Genomic DNA, 20,031 nt, shown 5'->3' with positions numbered 1-20,031 from the left:
TTGGCACTGTGTCTCTCTTGGCCTTGGGACTTCCTAGACTGGCTGTCCAGTGAGCCCTAGGTCCCCGCCTCTCTGTGGGACCACAAGGGCACATCACCAGGATTTGCTGTTTTGCAAGGGTCTGGAGGTGGAACTCAGGTCTCTGCATCTGCACAGCAAGCCTCATCCCTGCATGCTCTCATCACTGAATACAAATCAAGCCACTGTGACCATTAAGGAGGACATCAGAGCCACTAAACTGACAGACGAGCTGTTTAAAAAAAGTTTATTAAAAAGCTAGACAACATACGTAAACATTTTTGTCAGCCACAGCCTTCTGGGTATAGCACATCCATCCGAGATCCAGCTGTTAGTCTCTGCGGTGGGCAGAAAAAGCAGAGTATGGATTACACAGGAACCAGGTCTACAGAAAATGAATATCCAGGTTCTGCTAGGTGCGTTAGCACACACAGAAAATCTGGGATCTCAGTGAAAACCTTCATGAAGACCTGCAGCAGCAGTGGGTAAGATTGGCTCCTTCTGGTGTAGTTATCATTGTAGCATGGCTTCCTTTCTAAATTCATCACAGTTGGGCAAAACAAAGAGAAGGGAGGCTGGGACACAGAGCGAGAGAGGACATGACGGATAGACAGACATGTCTGATTTCACCATCTCTGTCATGCACACATTCCACCGGAGTGCGACAGAAACAAAACTGAACACAATATATGTTCTTTCCGTGCACAGGGTATTTGGGTCATGCCCTTTACTTTTAGCTTCTCTTGGAAAGAAGAGGCCAAGCGGTCTGTCCGATGTGACCAATGTTGAGCAAACTATATCCCTGTCACACCACTTAATGGCTACTGAAGTGAGGCAGAATCGCAGACTGGAAACAACACAGGAAGTCTGGTGAAAGCCTGAGGTTTTGCTCCAAGCGTCTGAAACCTACCTCCTCTCAGGTCACCCGCAGACAAACCTGTATGTGACTGAGATGTCATCGTACCTGATTGAATCCCCTTTGAACTTCTGCTATTATCGGTCAACCAAGATACAATGTTAAATAAAACATGAAGGGCTACTGGTAATTTAGTTTCCTACTGTCTCGGACTTTAAGTATTTACTATCTGCCTCACAGATAACTACGTTTCAGCCACAGAAGGGGATCACAGTACTCAAGAAGCCCAGACAAGGACACTGAGCTCCTAAAGAGTCACCCAGTCCCAGCGATACGGCGCCCTCTCTGTGAAGTTACGGAAGTGATTCACGAATAGCTTTAAGTTGGTTCCAATCCCATCTGCTATCTAAAGTCACTTCCAGAATTCACCTGCGGCTTCCCGTCATGCCCGCCCACCCCCACAGATGACCCCGCTGGCTCAGATTAAATGGAGGTGTGAAAAGCTGACTAGAAATCCTGATAGTCCTGCTGTCTCTTGCACAGGTAGTATTGTTAGTGTTGGCAAAACTGCTGGTTCAGGGAGAGATAAGACCACACAACATGTATGTTCATGGTGCGTGGGCTCTTCAAAGGTAGCTGGCCATGGATCATTACATTTTTAAAGGCTTCTAGAACATGAAGAAACTCCCCCACTTCTGGCTACTACTGAGCCATTTCTGCAGGGAAACCAGTAGAGCGACCTTGTGCAGGGTGCCAACTATTAGTGCCTGGTATCAGTGATGCTCGGCAGTTACTGCTAAGGTCTGAATCTGAAACATCCGGGCTCTATTTGTTTGGTCTTCACGTAGGAGTGCTGCTTTGGGAGGTTATAGAAACAGGAGAACAAGTTCAGTGAGAGAGTGCCCCGGGGCTGTAGCTTGCCCTAATTTCTTCTTTTCTCCCGCTTCCTGCCCACCATGTTGAGAAGATACCCCAACAGGCCCTTCCCACGGTTGCACTGATCCCTCCGAAACCACGAGCAAAGTAAATAGTTCCTCTCTTTAAGTTGTTCTAGGGCATTTTGGTTGCCTGATACAAAAATGACAATATAGTTACATTCAATAAAACCTTTAAAATATTTTAACTTTCAAGTGTGTGTGTGTGTGTGTGTGTGTGTGTGTGTGTGTGTGTGTGTGCACGCGCCGTCTGACATGGGTGCCAGGAATTGAACCTAGGTCCTCCAAAAGAGCTATATGCATGCATCAGTGTTGAGCCATCTCTTTGAGCCTCAATAAAGCGTTTATAGGTTATATCCTCCTGGAAGAGGGCTATCCTTGTGTACCTCAGGAGTGAACTGGACACACTTCCACATTACAAGGCTACTATTTCCTCTGGGCAGTTTAAATAGGACTCTGCATTACCCCCAGACAGTAGGACCTTTCCCACCCCCCTCCGTAAATAAACGCTTGCTTTTCATCACATTGTTACTGCTGAGAAGTGAGTAGCTACGTCTTGGCTTTCTGCTGTGTAAAAGCAGACAACAAATAAAACCCCAAAAGGACAAGAAAAAGAGAAAAAAGATGAAGGCAGGAAGAGAAGACCAGTCACTGCAGTTTTGCCGTGTGCGTGCCCGCTCGCGGGCAGGAGACAGGAAAGACTGAAGCAGAGAAACTGGCTTGGATGACCCCACCTCCGCGGACAGTCATTCGGACCTCTGTGTATTTGAAGCCACTGTGTCAGCATCCGCCTCTAGCATCATAGGCCACGCGTCCGAAACATAGCACAAGGAGCGCGGTGCCTCCGTGTGACCGCATCAAATGATAATGGCGGGAAGGCAGAGGTCATCAGGTCAGAAAGTCTTTCTCCAGGGCGTAGATGGACGGTTGACACATCACGCTCTTCACTCGACACAAGGGCATGGCACGGTCCTTGTTTTGACCTTCTAAGCCGGTGTCCAGAACCTGGCACCTGCTTCTCTCTTGAGCACCAAGAAAACAGGCAAAGGCTGGCACCGCATGGTCCTTGTCACAGGCCCAGGCAGCTGGAGGTGTTGTCCTCAATGAAGCAGCCTGTGGCCTTTGTGGCGGGGCAGGGCATGCCTGGCACTTGCCCAGAACACCTTGAGGTCGCACAGGAGAGTCCTGGCTGGCCAGGTCTGTTTGAGGTGCAGGGGAGGGAGAGTGTGGTGGCCCATAGTCTCCAGGAGCACCTGAGGGTGAAGAAAGCCAAGTCAGACAGTGTGCGAGAAGACAGACTTCCAAAACAGTGAGTGATGAGAAAGACAGTGACAATCCAAGCAGATAAGGATGCTACCTCGAGTTTCAACAACGTAATTATGCAAACCATCCCCAGCCACCGGCGTGTGTATCCCTAGTGAAGCTATGACATTAGACCCAGGGAAATTCTCCCACCCACTTCACCCACTTCACATCTAGGATGTCGGACAGGAGCCACCATGCCCAGCTCAAATGGCTTTCCACAGCCATAGCTTCAGAGAATACGTGTAGGACATCAATGTAACTACCTCCACATACAAAAGGAGTGAGTCACAGAAGTACCTGTTCACTGGTTTGTACCCCACTCCTAACTAGAGGAGAGGTGACATAGGTTAACAGTAGACAAACATGTTACAGTGATGTGCCCAAGGTCACATGCAGCAAACCTGAGCATTAGTGTTTACACAGTTAACTGCCATCACCATGACTTGTGCATGTGTCTCCATGTGTGCACATATGTGTATGTGTGTGCATATGTGGGTGTACATGTGTATACACACATGTATGTACGTATTTGTGTATCATGTGTGTGTATTATGTGGTATGTGTGTATGTCTGTGTGTATGTATATGAATGTGTATATGCACTCAAGTACATGTATCCATGTGTCTGTGTGTTGTATGTCTATGTGTCTGTGTGTTGTATGTGTATGTTTCTGTGTGTCATGTGTGTGTATCATGTGTGCATATGTGGGATGTGTGTATGTCTGTGTGTGTGCATGAATGTGTGTATGCACTCAAGTACATGTATCCATATGTCTGTGTCATGTATGTGTCTGTGTCTTGTGTGTCTATGTGTCTGTGTGTCATGTATATGGTGTGTGTGTATGCATGCATGTGTATATGAACTCAAGTGCATGTATACATTTGTCTGTATGTCATGTGTATGTCTATGTATGTCTGTGTCTTGTGTCATGTGTGTGTCTATGTTTATCATGTATGTGTATGTGGTGTGTGTCTGTGTATGTCTCTATGTATGTGTATATGCATGTGTGTATACACGCACACATGTGTGCATGCATGTGCAACATCAGTGCAAGGTAGGTGGTTTAAAGTCAGTCACCCCAAGGCATGTCCACCTATTTTCAGAGACCTGGTCTCTCAGTGGCCTTGGATTCGATGAAGTGGCTAGACTGGTTGGCCAGCAAGCCCCAGGCACCTCAATGGTGTGATTACAGGTGTGCACTAGCACACTCAGCTTTTGATATGGATTTTGGGGATTGAATTTTGAGTCCTGTTATGTGCACAGCAAACATTTTACTTACTGAGATGTTTCCCCAGCCCTAGAGATGGGTCCCCACAGGTGGTTAAGTTAAAATAAGTTCACGTGAGCAGGTCCTAGTGTAGTCTGACTGCGGGCCTTATAGGATTCAGACACAAACACCCAGAAGAACCACCATGTCAGGATATAGGGAGAGGGAGTGGGCAAGCCCCGCAGAGAGGCCTCAGGAAGACCCAGCCCTGCCTACATTCTTGCTGCAACTTCTGCCCTCAGCACAGTGGGGAAAGATGGCCTCATGCTTAAGCTACTCTTGCTGCAAGCTTTACACAGCAACCTTACGGACATGACAAGGACCGACACAGCCACAGCATGTGACGCCAGAATGTCTCGGGGAAGCCTGAAGACAGCTTTCGGTTAGCATTCAGGTTAGATGGTTAGGATTAGGGTTTGTAGTCAGGTATTAGAGGCAGGACTGGGGTTTGTGTTTAAGTTAGAGGTTAACATTTAGGGTTAAGGTGGTGTTTAGGTTAGGGTTGGGGTTAGTGTTTAGGGCTCAGTGTGGGGTGAGTGTTTTATTGTTGAAGTTAGGGTTAGCGTTAGGGTTAGGGTTAGGATTAAGGTTAGTATTTAGGGTTAGGGTTCAGTGTGGGTTGAGTGTTTTATTGTTGGGGTTGGTGGCTGTGGTTCGGGTCCGTGGTCTACTCTTCTACTGTCTTTTTGCTGGGATTTGGGCTTGTGACCCATCTCTGGCCCCATGTGTCATTAGTCGCATGGTTTGCACATATGCGATCCTACAATCTGAAGTTACTAGGTCCCGGACTATCCTCGTTTCAGAATCCATGCTCTAGTGATAATAAAATTACAGCAGAAGGATAATACTCAAGTGCTACTTGAGCTAATTATTAATTGAAATCACTAGAGAAGGGGAAACCCGCTTGTGTAGTCCACACCATTCCTCCCTCTGCAATGTCCTTTCCGCTGTCACCCAACTGTTACCACCTACTTTGGGGCCGGAAAGGAGTTTCGTCAGATCCCATCTGCACAAGGTGGCATTCTTTGTCTCCTGCAGTAGAACAGGCTGGCAGTCTCTCCCCTGTCTGCTCCAGGATGGCAGGTGGCATGCTTCTCAACACACCACAGTCAGCCTTAAGTCTCAGTCCAGGGGTGAGTTCACAGCTGCTCTCTGGTGCGGCAGAACTAGGATCTGGGGTGATCATCGTGGGACCACAGGAGACCTGAGTGCTCCCCAACGGTGCCTCCTCCTCACCAGCCTGTAGCAAACGCTTCATGGAGAGAGAAGACTTTGAGAGGAGACTTGTGGCACTTGGCAGGAGAGTGGAGCCATCACTGGGTGCCCTGCCCACAGATGGCTGCCTCAGAAGTGGACTGGAACTTGTTTGGCACCTGGAGACCGGTTGGACAGCGCCCTCTCCCTTCTTTTCATCCTTGGGTGATGGTTTTGTGGGGGCCTGGGCTCCATGTAGTTTCCTGACATCTAGTCCCAAAGCCATTGATGCCAGCAGCACCCCACACTCACACAGAGCTGACTCCGTTTTCTTCTTCAGGAAGGGTGCGCCCACACTGTTCACCATGGACCCTTTAGAGGGTCCCTCCTCCCGACTCTCAGCCTCTAATGAGTCTTCTCTCTGGCTGTCTTTGCAAAGAGGTAGACCAACGTAGGCCTGGCCAGGGGACTTCGTTTGCTTTGGTTTTTTATGTTCTAATCCGTCAGGGACAAGTTTCTGCTCTTCACAGGATCCTAAACAGAGGGACAAACATAAACACTGCAGAACGATTGCAGGGCAAACACCACCACTGAAACTGTGCACCAACACCCTAGAACCCAGGAGTCGCCACACTGCACAGAACATGCACAGATCTTTCAGTAGCAGAACTCTGGTGAGTAGAGCCCAGAGCCCTGGGACACAGGCACCCAAGGCTTGTGTGAAAGTTATCAGTGCTTCCTGCCTTTAGGAAAATGTCCCTCATCAGCAGTGATGACAGAAATCAGTGTGGAAACAGAAGCACCAAGATAGAAACACACATATGCACCAACACACACATGCATGCACACACTTGTGCACACACTCATGCACACACAAACACAGATTTGCACTCATACACACACCTGCACATACACCAATACACACATGTATGCACACACACACACACACCAATACACACATGTGCGTGCACACCCACCCCATTCCACAAAACGTACACATTGTATCGCTTCACCAAAGTGCACATCCCCATCCCACTCTCACTTTGCACCCAGGACTGCTACACAGCACCCGGTGGGTTCTCAAGTGTAGCACCCAACCCAGAGGCAATTAAAACACCCAAGTTCTTGCCCAACCTGGGGCAAAACCAAAAGTCCAAAGAAGGAGCCAGAGTGCTGCTGTGTGACGGACCTGTCCCCAGACTGGAGCTATTGCTATAGAAGTGTGGGGAGGTGATTCTTCAAGGAGGCCGGAGCCCTCTGGGGGTCACCAAGTCAAGGAGGAGGGTGAGGGTCAGCAAGTGCAGTAGCTAAGGAAGAGGGTGAAGCCCTCCTGCATGCATGCAGCAGTAGCAACAGCCACCTTGTGCTGAGCTCCACCATATGACACAGCAGACCTCCCTGGTTCTCCAGAGTGGCGTCCTCTGGCACGTAAACCCACTGTCTTCTAGATGGCCACTCTCATCAGGAAAGCCACTCTCTACAAGACAGCACACTGGTTTCTCTAAACACAGGCCTGCATTTCCCATGAGGACCTCTGCTCATGGAGCCTGCATTTCCCAAGAGGCCCTCTGCTCATGGAGCTCCCTTCCCTCCACTAATAACCCTGATGCTGTGGCACTGCCATTCCAATCCCTTGCTTACCGAAGGGGTCCCTCCAGAGGAAGGGACAATGAGAGAGAGCACAGCACGCAGAACACGCCCACCACCCGCACCTCCAGTTTCACCACAGTGTGAAAGGCCATCGGAAACACTCAGGCAGAAAAGACCAGTTCTTCATGCTAACAGCCGTCTCTGAAGGTTTTCAAAAATTTATGTCTTGAACTCATTCTACACAGAACACAGCCCCAGCCCATCCTTCATCTGGTCAATTTCTACGCCAAATTCACCAGGTCTACATGGTTAAGTGAGATACCAGCTTTTTCTGGTAAGACGTGGAGCTGTGAACTCTATCTCCTCCAAACTTGGGGAACCCATTTCCTTAGGGCCATGAAGTCTGGATGCAAAGTAACCTCTGGGCTTAAGTAATGCTCTAAAGGACCTGCTGACATCCTTTCAGCAACCTTAAGGGCCACACGAGGTAATTCAGAGCCCCGAAAGTTGAGAGCATCCCAACACATCTGCCTCTTGAGACACAGTTACCTGGCTGGTCCACAAACAGTGAAGCCAAGGGTGTGGTTTTCTGGCTTTTTATTAAAAGAGACGACCAAGGGCTGTTGCCATCTGAGAGAGGTCTGACCCTATGAGAGAAAGACATTTGTGTTCACATAGTGGAACTTCAAGACACTCAGAAGCAGCAGATACATGCTAGGCATAAAGGTTTTGGTATATGTAAGGGGTGTGTGTGTGTGTGTGTGTGTGTGTGTCTGTGTGTGTGTGTGTGTCTGTGTGTCTATGTGCCTGTGTGTTTATGTGCATGCCTGTGTGTTTGTGTGCCTGTGTACATGTGTTTCTGTGCATGTGTGTGTGTGTGGGGTGCATGTGTTCATGCGTGCAGGTGTGTGCTTGTGTTTGTGCATGTGTGCATGTGTGTTCGTACACACATATGTATGCATGTGTGTGCATGTGTATGCGTGTCTGTGAGTATGTGCGTGAATGTGTTTCTGTGCATACATGCATGTGTGTGCGCATGTGTGTTTGTGAATGCATGTGTGTGCTTGCTTGTGTGTGCCTATGTGCATGTGTGCACATGCATGTGTGTATGAGTGGGTGTGATTGTGCATGTGTGCATGTATACGTTTCTGTGCATGCATGTGTGTGCATGCATGCGAGTGTGTACACACATAAGGAGAACAGAAGATGATGTTGTACATCTTCCCCAATTGCTGTCTATTATTATATTGAGGCAGGGTCTCTCAGTTCTGGCTAGAGTACCAAGCCAGTTTGCCCTAGAGGTTCCTTGTCTCTTCTAAGTCTTCCTTAAAAGGTCTTTCTTAGACCCATGGGACCCTCTCCCTTAGTGCCATGAAGTCTGAGTCTAAGGTCTTGATGGTCTAAGGCTACAGATGGCTGCCATGCCTGCCCAGCTTTTACATGAGTGCTGGGGATTGAACTTGGGATCGCTTGCTTGCCAGACAAGGACATCATCTGCCCAACACCTCAGCCCACCAGCAGTATTTTTAAAGATGTAAAGAGAATATCCCTTTGTGCTTCAGAATTTTAAAGACCTAATAAAATCTTTTACAAATATTTTAGATTTATTTATAAGTGTTTTGCCCAAACAAATGCATGCACATCACATGGGTGCCTGGTGCCCACAGTGGTGGAAGAGGGTGATGGAACCCCTGTAACTGGAGACAGGGGTGGCTATGAGCTACCATGTTGGTGCTGGGAATCAAACTTTGGTCCTCTGCAGGATTGAGCAATCTCTCCATAAACATCCCCATATGCAAATTATGAAGTGACACACACAGATGCCAAATTATGTACTGAGCTAATCATTATTTCATGATGTCAGCTCAACCTGCTGCAGACGTTAATATCCAGCTGTCTCTGCATCAATCTAATTGCTTCCCAAGAGGCAGGTTAAGCAGCATGGTCGCATGTACAGTAGCACTACTAACCCGGGTGTGTGCCGTGTACCCAGTGCCATAGGTCATGTGCCCCCTCTTCACACCCTTACCGCTCTCGCCCTTCTGGTCTTTCCTTCGTTTGGATGGAGCTTGGTCCCCACGTACAACCTTTTCTCTTGAAATTCCTTTTCACGACTTCAAAGTCTTCATGTCGGAAGACCACGTTCCTTCCCCGGGTTTTACTGCTCTCATCCGAAGTTACTACACAGGAAAGCCACTGTTACTTCTGGTTTTACTAAAGAGCCCCCAGAATCCATGCAGGCTCTTCTGATTTTATTAGAGAGCCCCCAGAATCCATGCAGGCTCTAGACGGAGTGAAGGCTCCTGACAGAACAGTTGGAGAACTGAATTTTGTATTGGGGGTTGGGAGGTAGCTAAGAACAAAGGAATGTACCAGAAGTATAAAGACAGGAGAATCTGCAGGCTACCGGCCAACAGGTCTGGGAACCAGTCTCAAAGAAGGTGAGAGCTGGGGACCCACATCTGAGCCCAATCTCCAGTTTCCACCCTCTCTGTGATACTTGAACACATGCATGGACATACACTGTACACGCACACACACACACACACACACACACACACACACACACACACAGATTCCTTTAAATCGGTGTGACTAGTGTTGGGCACGGTGGCACACGCCTTTAATCCCAGCACTCGGGAGGCAGTAACTCTCTGAGTTCAAGGCCAGCCTGGTCTACAATCACTGTTAAACTTTTACAATTTTAAAGTTTTTAAGACTTGTGTGGTTCTCCGTGCTTACATGGAGGGGAATTCCACAGAGACAGACATCGAAATTTTGTCCAGACATTTGCCTTTTAGAAATAGGACTTTTGTAGACAGGGAAACACATCTTCTTTACATTGGTTCTGGAGGCAGGTTAAGTTCCTGAATGAGTTGCTTCGGGGGCCTCCTATACTTAGGTAAGCAAATGCTCTACCCCTGAGCATATCTACCACCACCTCAGCAGAAGAGATGATACTCTCTGGTGTCACAGTGTCTTCAAATGACCTGGACTCCTCCCTCCATTTTTCACTGCATTGACGTGATGTCAAATTTATGGTCAAGAGCAAATGGCCTAAGACCCAACACTAACTTCTTTGTGGTTTTTATTTCTTTTTTCCTCTCTTTCAGACAGGGTTTCCTGTGACTTAGGCTGGTCTTGAACACCTTATACAGCTGAGGCTGCCTTTGGTTTTCCTCCTTCTACCCCAAGTGCTAGGATTACAGAGTGTGCCACCACAGCCCACCTCGGGGCCGGCCGCTCTTTCCACGTCTTCACCACTGTTTGCTCACCACCCCCTCTTCACACAGACCCACACCCATTCTTTGTGACCACACTAGGTGAAGGGCTGAAAGCTCACACTGAATCGCCCGGAGGCGGGGGAGCATCAGGGGGCTGCCAGGTGGGCTGCACAGTCCGCTGTCTGAGCTCCGGCGCTTGTCCAGGGTTGGGGAAGCCTGCACTGTGATCTTGTGCTGGAAATCTGAAAAGGAAAAGAACCAGCTTTTCAGGGATTTTCATTATTTTCCTCCAAGTCTTTTCATAACCAGACAGCAACTCTTTCAGCCACGTAGACTAATTCCTGAGCGTGTTTCTTAGCATGGCCTTGTGTCCCTTCTCCAAGACTCAACAGGCAGTGGCACACTATTCTGTTAGGCACAAGGAGGTGTGTGTTCATTTCCCTCTGCTCTGTGACTGTGGATATGGCTGGCTGCTCCACGTCCCTGCCTTGAGCTCCCTGAGATGATGCTGGCCACCTGCTGCAGTGGATCTAACCATCACCTTTGTCAGGGTGACTCAGTGCAGCCACAGACACTTCCTGTGCTAAAGTTTCCTTTCTGTTGGTGCTGCAGGCCTGGGGAACAGGGCAAGAGAGAGGTAGAATGATTATCCAAGCCAAGTTGGCTCAGTCTAGAACCCAGGGTATCAGTGTCTAAAAGATACAAAATTACATTACATTACTGTGTGGCAAAGCTCCCGGCCTTTGCATACCTGGCCCTCAGTTGGTGAGGCTGTTTGGATAGATATGGGAGGCAAGGCCTTCCCAGAGGAAGGTATGTCACTGGGGGAGGGCATTGAGAGGTTAAAAACTCACTTCTGCTCTCCTGTGCTCTCTCCTCCCTCTCTCTCTCTCTCTCTCTCTCTCTCTCTCTCTCTCTCTCTCTCTTTGCTCTCTCTCTCTCCTTCCTGGCTGACATGATATGATATATATCATGCACACACACACATACATACACACACACACACACACACACACACACACACACAAACAACTGGACTTCATTGGGTTTTGTTCCCTCTGATTTAGGTGTAAATTAAAATGTGCTGCTTCGGAGCCTGTACCAACTGGTGGAGACCGGAAACTCTTTACTTTGATTTTATGTATGCTTGGGATACAATGTCAAAAGAGCCATAGGGCAGAGGGACTTCAACCCATCATCACGTCAAAGCTTCCCTTTCACCAGGCTTTTTCCCACAAATTCTGAAGAAAGTATTAACGATACAAAGTATACTTCCCAAGTGCAGCATGGGAATTGTCAGCAGAATACTATAAAAGTCCAAGAAGTTTGCTATGTTGACCCCAAGAAGGGCAATCTATACCCCTCGGTGAGTCTTTCTGAATCTCTGGCCATTCCAACAGCACTCGATTCAAGAACTCAAAGAATGTCTGCCGGATGAAAACGCCAAGAACAAAATCTCTCTTGGGAAAACAAGGCAGAAATCCTTGCTATTTCTTCATTACCAAAGCTGCCCCGTTCTGGGTACAGCACAGGTAAGAGTGTGTCTGTGCACGTGGTTGTGTGTCTGCACACACACGCACATACTAAGGGTGAAGGCGCCAAACGCCAGCAGGTGGTCACAATCCTGGGCCAGAATTGCAACCTGTGCCGCCATCCTGTGGTCAAAGGGGGCTACTGCATGCTAAAGCCTCTCCGTAATTGAAGTCCTCACAGCAGCAGATGCTTGGGTCCTCTTTAACTGAAATCTTGTATCGGGTGCCAGAAAGAAATAAAAATGTAGCTGAAATGTCCTCTTTGTTTTCAGAAAGGGAAATACCAAATGCTGGAAAGTCCAGGATTTTTTTTTTTTTTTGAGAATCTTACAAAAAAATTAGTCAATTATTTGAATTCTGCCTCAAAAAACGCATCAGCTGAGCAAGGGGCTGCCCTTAGGAATTCGGGATGTGAGGGTTCTGACTGAGTTCTGTTAGTCGTTTCCCCGTATGAGTTTAGGAACCCATACGTGTTAACTGCCGCAGTACACCCAGGACACAGCACAAATATTAACTATGACAAAGGAGCGGTTCTCCTTTTTACTCCGCCTGGTTAACAGCGTCACTCACAACTAGGGTGTGCCTTCCCAGTTAATATCGAAATTCCTTCACAGACATGCCCAGCGGTTTGCCTCTTAGGTGAGTCCAGACACCCATCTCTGACGCTCCATGCTGAGAGACAAATATTCAGACGCAACGACAGCACCCAACTTCTGTCTCCCCGGTCCTGAAGGCACAAACCTGAAGGCAGGCTGATGCGGTGGCCGTCTTTGAGCCTGAGCCGGCCCCTCCTGAACCTCCCCTTCCTCTTCTTCACGTGCGGCGCCTCCTGGCTCAGCTGGAAGATGAGCACGTTCAGCTCGCGCTCCAGCACGTCGATCTCACGCTCTGCGAGCTGCTGCTCCCGGCGTCTGAGCAGCAGTTCCTGCGATTTCTGTTGCAAGGCAGCTCGACTTAGCTCTTCCTCTCGGGAACGCAGCTCCTGCAAAGTCAGGCCCAAAAGGAGATCAACATGGGCTTCCTGAACTGCTCCCAGAGGCCCTCACAGTGAGCGCACTGCACCCAAGATGGCTGCCGGTAGCCTAGCCTATTATTAACCTAGGGGAAGCCAATGCCAGGTCCCTTCTCCTCTGTTAGTTCCTGACAGGGAAAGGCGTTCACATCTAGCCTTTATGAGTGGGTAACACACCGGTTCTCAACCTATGGGTCAAATTTCAGACCTCTTGAATATTCGATATTTACATCACAATTTATAAGATTAGCAAAATTACAGTCATAAAGAAGCAACAAAATAATTTTATGGTTGGGGACACCACAGCATAGAGAACTAAGGATACTCTATTATGCTTGCAAACAGGAGCCTAGGATAACTGTCTCCAGAGAGGCTCCACCCAGCAGTTGACTAAAACAGATGCAGTCAGCCACGGCCAAATATTAGATAGAGCTTGGGGAGTCTTGTGGTTGGGGGAACCACAAGATTGAGGAGTCCAGAGGGATAGGAATTCCACAAGAAGATCAACACAGACAACTAACCTAGACCCTCAGGGGCTCCCAGAGGCTCAACCAGCCAAAGAGTACAAAGGCTCCACCCAGGGCCCCTGCAAATTTGTATTTATGTGGGTCCCCTAACAGCGGATGGGGGCTGTCCCTGAAACTGTTGTCTACCTGTGGATCCTGTTCTCCTAACTGGGCTTGCCTCCAGTGGAGAGGATGTGCCTAGTCCTACAGTGACTTTAGGTGCCAGGATGGGGTGATACCCAGGGGGACCTCCCAATCCTCAGAGATGAAGGGGAAGGGGGGGGGCGACAGGAGAGGGGCCTGGAGGAAGGGGGCTGTGATCTGGATGTAAAGTAAATACGTAAATAGATTAATGGAAAAAGAACTTTATTTAGGAAGGCTGCAGACCACTGAACTAACATATCAATCTTACATCAATAGTCATCAACAAAGAACATCTGTGAGTGACCTAATTTACTTATTTATGCTTGAGTCCTGGTCTCTGTAGCTCAGGCTGGCCTCAAGCTCAGCGAGTTTCCACGGATAACCTGGAACTTCTCCTCCTCCTGCCTCTACCTGGTGAATGCTCTGAGGAACAAGCTCCTGTTCACACTCTCAGGTTTATGAGGTTCCGGGATAGAACCCAGGGCATCTTGAACCCCAGGCCAACCCTCTACCAACCAAGCTGCATCCCTAGCCTTGTGAACGACCCATTTCACAATACAGTCTACAGTTACAACCCAGCAAGTTAAAGGATAATACTCGTAGTTACATGTTATGACTAATGTTCATACTCCTGCAGACTTCATGTGTGTTCTGTAATGTGAGCATGTGTATGCTGTGCGGTGATCATCTGTGTACTGTGATGTGAGCATGTGTGTGCTGTGCGGTGATCATCTGTGTACTGTGATGTGAGCATGTGTGTGCTGTGCGGTGATCATCTGTGTATTGTGATGTGAGCATGTGTGTGCTGTGGAAATCATATGTGTGCTGTGATGTGAGCATGTGTGTGCTGTGTGGTGATCATCTGTGTACTGTGATGTGAGCATGTGTGTGCTGTGTGGTGATCATCTGTGTACTGTGATGTGAGCATGAGTGTACTGTGTGGTGATCATCTGTGTGCTGTGATGTGAGCATGTGTGTGCTGTGCGGTAATCATATGTGTGCTGTGATGTGAGCATGTGTATACTGTGTGGTGATCATCTGTGTGCTGTGATGTGAGCATGTGTGTGCTGTGTGGTGATCATCTGTGTGCTGTGATGTGAGCATGTGTGTGCTGTGCGCTAATCATATGTGTGCTGTGATGTGAGCATGTGTATATTGTGTGGTGATCATCTGTGTACTGTGATGTGAACATGTGTGTGCTGTGTGGTGATCATCTGTGTGCTGTGATGTGAGCATGTGTGTGCTGTGTGGTGATCATCTGTGTACTGTGATGTGAGCATGTGTATACTGTGTGGTGATCATCTGTGTGCTGTGATGTGAGCATGTGTATATTGTGTGGTGATCATCTGTGTACTGTGATGTGAACATGTGTGTGCTGTGTGGTGATCATCTGTGTACTGTGATGTGAGCATGTGTATACTGTGTGGTGATCATCTGTATACTGTGATGTGAGCATGTGTGTGCTGTGTGGTGATCATCTGTGTGCTGTGATGTGAGCATGTGTGCACTGTGCAGTAATCATGTGATCATGTATGCGCTGTGTGGTAAGACCTCTCTCACCTTCTCCTTGGTTCGAAGCTCACTGAACATTTGCTGAATCTCCAGTTTCCAGTCTTCCTGCATGGAATGGAAGGACTCCTGGGGCATGTCGGTCAGTACTGCTTCTTCAATCGCAGTCAGCTGTTTAAGAATCAAGGCAAACGAGGGGCGGATATGAGGGTCTTGTTCCCAGCACTCTGCGACAAATGAGAATCACATTACTTTCCTCTCTTGGTACAGCAACAATCATCTCCCAGACGGCTGAGTTCCCAGATTGACACCTGTTACTCCAAACCAGGAGTCCCTGTCGTCTGCGGTGTCAGCTCCTGGAAATCCTAAGTGCACACCAGTAAGCCCCTGAGTGCCCGTGTCCCAGCACCCATGTCCCAGAGACACAGAGGCTGGTCGCGCATACACGCTTGGTTTTGCCTCTGTTTCTGTTTTGTGTGCTGAGGTCCAGCTGCCATGGCAGAATGACACGGCTGTGAATCACAAGCCCCCAAAGCAAAGTCTGGAAACGTCGTGATCAAAAGTGAAGTTCTAAGAAATAACGGCGTTGGGCACGGTGGCTTGTGCCAGCAATTCCAACACCAGGGAGGTCGAGGCAGGATCCAAAGCCCGGGCTGGATTACATAGTGAATTTGCAGACAGCCTGGGCTACAGAGTGAGTCTGAGGACTCCGTGAAATATATAATAGAGAGTGGGTTCAAGGCCAGCCTGGTGCACATAGCAGAACCCTATCTTAAGAAGAAATTAAAATATCACAAATCAAACTGACAAGGTTAACTCCCAGCTCACAGAGTGAGGGAGCTTTAATAACAAGAGTGGAGTCACTACATCCAAGCTGAGGCCTGAAAGATGTTTTTCGTCACTGCCTGGATAGCTTAGAGCCAGCTGAGGGCTCTGCTAGGGGACACTAGGACAGTGAGGGAAGGCAAGGCACCCTGATAAAGCTCATGGACTTTAGGCTGCACAGCTGACAGTGCCTGGGCCTTAGCTCTCTAGCAGAAGTTCTTAGAACAGCACACTTAAAAGCAGTTGGATTTTTTTTCTTTTTTGAGACAGGGTCTCATATTAGCCCAGGCTGGCCTGGGAACTCAAAACAATCCTCCTACCTCGTATTCTTGAATCCTGGGATTACTGACATGAATCACTGCTTGCAGCTTAACATTTCCTCAGCCTTTTAAACTTTATACATTTGTTTGTTTGTTTGTTTACGTGTGTGGGTTCAGGTGTGCCACTGCATATAGTTAGAAGTCAGAGGAACACACGAATCTGATCCCTTCTTCCATGTGGAAGCTGAATTCAGACCGTCAGCTTTGGTGGCAAATGTCTCTTTTTAAAAAAAAAAACATTTAGTGACGATGTATACATCATACAGCTTTCTGCCTGCATGTATGCCGGCAGGCCGGAAGAGGGCATCAGATCTCATTACAGATGGCTGTGAGCCACCATGTGGTTGCTGGGATTTGAACTCAGGACCTCTGGAAGAGCAGTCACTGCTCTTAACCTCTGAGCCATCTTGCCAGCACACATATTGCTTTTTAAAAAAAAATAGATTAAAAAAAAATATGTGTTCCTATGCGTGACTTTCCTTGGCCAGGCTCTCTTCGATCAGGGCTGAACATTACCTTTCATGAGTTTTGCAAACGGTTCTGGGCAGGTGGAAGGAATGGGCAGCGTGAGCTTGTTGACAGCCACCCCGTACGCCACAGCCAGTCCATCGATGCCCCGGTATGGGACCTCACCCGTGAGCAGCTCCCACAACAGCACTCCATAGCTGGAAAGCAAAGTCCCCGTTAGTGACTGGGGCTCCTGAGCCTGCCCCGCTCCCAGCAGACCCAAAGCCACTGCTCTCCCAGGGTAAGGGGTGGCTCTGTCCCGGAACCACCTGGGAGACTGAGGCGGGAGGATTATGAGGTCCAGGCTAGACTGGGCCGACACGGTTCAACTCTATCCTAAGAATTCCCCCAGAAAATATCTGGAGAGATGGCTCAGCAGCTAAAAGAGCACTGGCTGCCCTCCCAGAGGACTCTGAATCTATTCCCAGCACCAGCGTAACAGTTTGCAACTGTCTCCAACTCTGGTCCTAGGGGATCTGACGGCCTTCTCATGCGTCACAGTCACCGTATGTTTGTGGCCCATAAAGCACAGTATCTCCTTTCAAAGTCGGTTATGAGACAGTAATTTGTTCAAGGCTCTAGTGAGAGGCCTGGCCTCAAAGCAAGGTAGAAAGTGATCGAGGAAGACATCTGAGGTTGAACTCTGGCCTACACACAGACACACGCACACAGAGACACATACACAGAGAGACGCACCCATGGATGCGCACACGCACACAAGTGCTCACACACCCATGAATCATAAAACAAGCTTGAGAAGCATGTTTAGAAGTGGGATGGGGACCTCTGGAGTATTAGAACCCAGGTGAACACGTGTGAACACATCTGAAAACCATGAAGCACAAAAGCCTGCCTTCTGTCTGCATGGTTACCAGCAGGAACATTTCTATATGGCTTTTCCATGCCTCTTTGCTTGTGGTTAATCCTTCTCCCAGCCCCCTGTATCCCCACCTCCCCTCCCCTCCCTTCCTGTACCTTCCCACTCCCATTCCCCTCTACTCTCCATTAGCTAAGTCCTATTATCCCGTGCCTTGAAGGTATCCTCTCCCAATGTCTCCTTTCTCATTTCCTGGCTTCTACAGGCACTGAAGTTTTAAATTAGGAGCCTACATCCAACCAGGAGGGAGGACGTACAGTATTGTCTTTCTCGCCTGGGTTACTTTACTCAATATAATTTTGTCCGGTTCCATCAATTTACCTCCAAGACCAACCTACCACGCAAGATGGGCCCACTCATATAGCTGTGGCAGGATGGCTATGGGGGTAGCTAACCGTTCTCTGGTTGGATTTAAGAAGAGTCTCTACCAAGGATGTCATGTATAGAAGGGAGCGAGTGACTTCCAGTGGACACGAATATTGAAAGGTCGATTGTGACTTTGGGAGTTTGACATATCCAGGTTTAAAGAAAGGTTTTCTTGCTTATCCTATCCTGTAGCTTCTCTGCCACTCTGATAAAACCTGAAAGAAACCAACTACTGGGGCAAAAATGTATCCTCACTCAGAGTTTCAGAGAGTTCAGCCCACCATGGTGGGGAACATGTGGGGAAGCAGGTTTAGTCCACATCATGGAATGCACCACCATGCCTGGCCTGCTACATAAGAGACATCCACTCCACTCCCCCCAACCCCCGTCTCTCTGTCTCTCTGTCTGTCTCTGTCTCTGTCTCTGTCTCTGTCTCTGTCTCTGTCTCTGTCTCTCTCTCTCTCTCTCTCTCTCTCTCTCTCTCTTACTCTCTACTTCCTGGCTGACATAATATGGGCGGCTTTGTTCATCTATAAATCTCCCTCCCATAATGCTCTGCCTCACCCTATGCCCAAGAAAGAACAGAGGCAAATGCTCATGGCTAGAAAGCTCAAACTCCAAGCCCAAACAAACCTTCCCTTCTCACAGCTTGATCATCTCAGGAATTTTTTCACAGCTACCGAAAGCTGACTAGAAACACAGAAAGCGTGAGGCATTGCTGTGGTGAAGCCTGAGAGGTGTGGTAGAGTTTGTGGAAGGAGCCTAGAGAAAGCCTAGAGTGCTGGAAGCCAAAAATTAATGGGCAGCTCTTGTGGGACACAAGACGAGGATTCTGAAAGAAGTGTTCTGTGCTCGAAGAGCTCCGGCAGGAATAACTCGGACAAACCTCTTGATTACATTCTGGCAATAGCTACAATTTTGCCCTCAGACTTCAACTGAGGCTGAAATTTAAAGGCAGGAAACTCAGCAATCTGAGAGGGAAGATTTCAACACAGCCTAACATTTGGGTCATAGCATGGTTATCACAGGCTGCTTATAGCAATGAGGATCAGGAGCAAAAATAATAGATGGATGGATAGATAGACAGACAGACAGACAGACAGACAGACAGACAGACAGTGGAAATAATTCCAAACACATTAGCCAGAAGAACGGTGTTTTCAAGTGGCAGGCAGGTCTAGTTGTTAAAGAGATTATCAGCATTAAGAAAAAGACACTTTGCACAGGGACAGCTGGGGAAAGCCTGCTGTCTCTTAAGTCTGTGGAGCAGCTCCCGTCTGCCACAAGTTTCCAGCCACGATTTGGCCTCTTCAAGAGCCAAAGTTCACGGATGCTTCACAGTCCAAGCATCGGTGAACAGAGACCTCTGAAACCCTGAGTCAAAATAAAACCCCGCCCCCCACTTAATGTAATCGCCCCAGACATTGTTATCGCAGGACAGGATGCTGGGCAGCAATCTCTTGTCCCCCTGTCTGACTCCACACCACCCACAAACTATTCACCATGGCAGAGTCACCGAGGCCCTGCAGACTCAAAGACAACAGTTGGAGGTTACAGATGGAACAGGCACGTTCTCACCTCCAGATGTCGCTGCCCTTGGAGAACAGGGAGGACCTGATGACCTCAGGAGCCATCCAGGCGTAGGTCCCTGCTGCGCTCATCCTGGTGGTCCTGTGCCATTCCCTCGCCAACCCGAAGTCCGTGATCTTCAGGGTCTTGTTGCAAATGTCATCGTGCTCTATCTTCTCCAGCAGCAAAACTACAGGGAAAAGAGCAGGAAGGGTCTTGGCACATGGTCTGACCATGTCTTTAAGTCACCTTTCATTTTACTTTATATGTTTGTAGCGTTTGTATATGCTTGGCCCAAGGAGTGGCACTATTAGAAGGAGAGGTCTTTTTGGAGTGGGTGTGGCCTTTTTGGAGTGGGTGTGGCCTGTTGGAGTAGGTGTGGCCTGTTGGAGTAGGTGTGGCCTTGTTGGAGTAGGTGTGGCCCTGTTAGAGTGGGTGTGGCCTTGTTGGAGTGGGTGTGGTCTTGTTGGAGTAG

General features: G+C 48.5%; 1 protein-coding gene across 1 annotated transcript in view; it reads right to left on the bottom strand.

The window, feature by feature from the left end:
- Positions 1-258: 258 nt before the first annotated feature.
- The window catches only part of Map3k21 (mitogen-activated protein kinase kinase kinase 21), a 33,222-nt gene continuing 13,449 nt past the window's right edge, over positions 259-20,031 (bottom strand). Inside the window, exons 2-10 of the mRNA XM_032887771.1 lie at positions 19,566-19,746; positions 16,754-16,902; positions 15,144-15,319; positions 12,663-12,903; positions 10,509-10,631; positions 9,195-9,345; positions 7,715-7,812; positions 5,354-6,109; positions 259-3,062 (exon numbers count right to left, since the gene is read on the bottom strand). Of these exons, the coding sequence (XP_032743662.1) occupies positions 2,698-3,062; positions 5,354-6,109; positions 7,715-7,812; positions 9,195-9,345; positions 10,509-10,631; positions 12,663-12,903; positions 15,144-15,319; positions 16,754-16,902; positions 19,566-19,746 (2,240 nt within the window). The 3' untranslated portion in view covers positions 259-2,697. The remainder of the gene's footprint in view (positions 3,063-5,353; positions 6,110-7,714; positions 7,813-9,194; positions 9,346-10,508; positions 10,632-12,662; positions 12,904-15,143; positions 15,320-16,753; positions 16,903-19,565; positions 19,747-20,031) is intronic.

This window comes from Rattus rattus, chromosome 17, assembly GCF_011064425.1.
Source record: "Rattus rattus isolate New Zealand chromosome 17, Rrattus_CSIRO_v1, whole genome shotgun sequence".
In the NCBI taxonomy this organism is placed as follows: Eukaryota; Metazoa; Chordata; class Mammalia; order Rodentia; family Muridae; genus Rattus; species Rattus rattus.
This window is presented reverse-complemented; position numbering and strand designations above follow the sequence as displayed.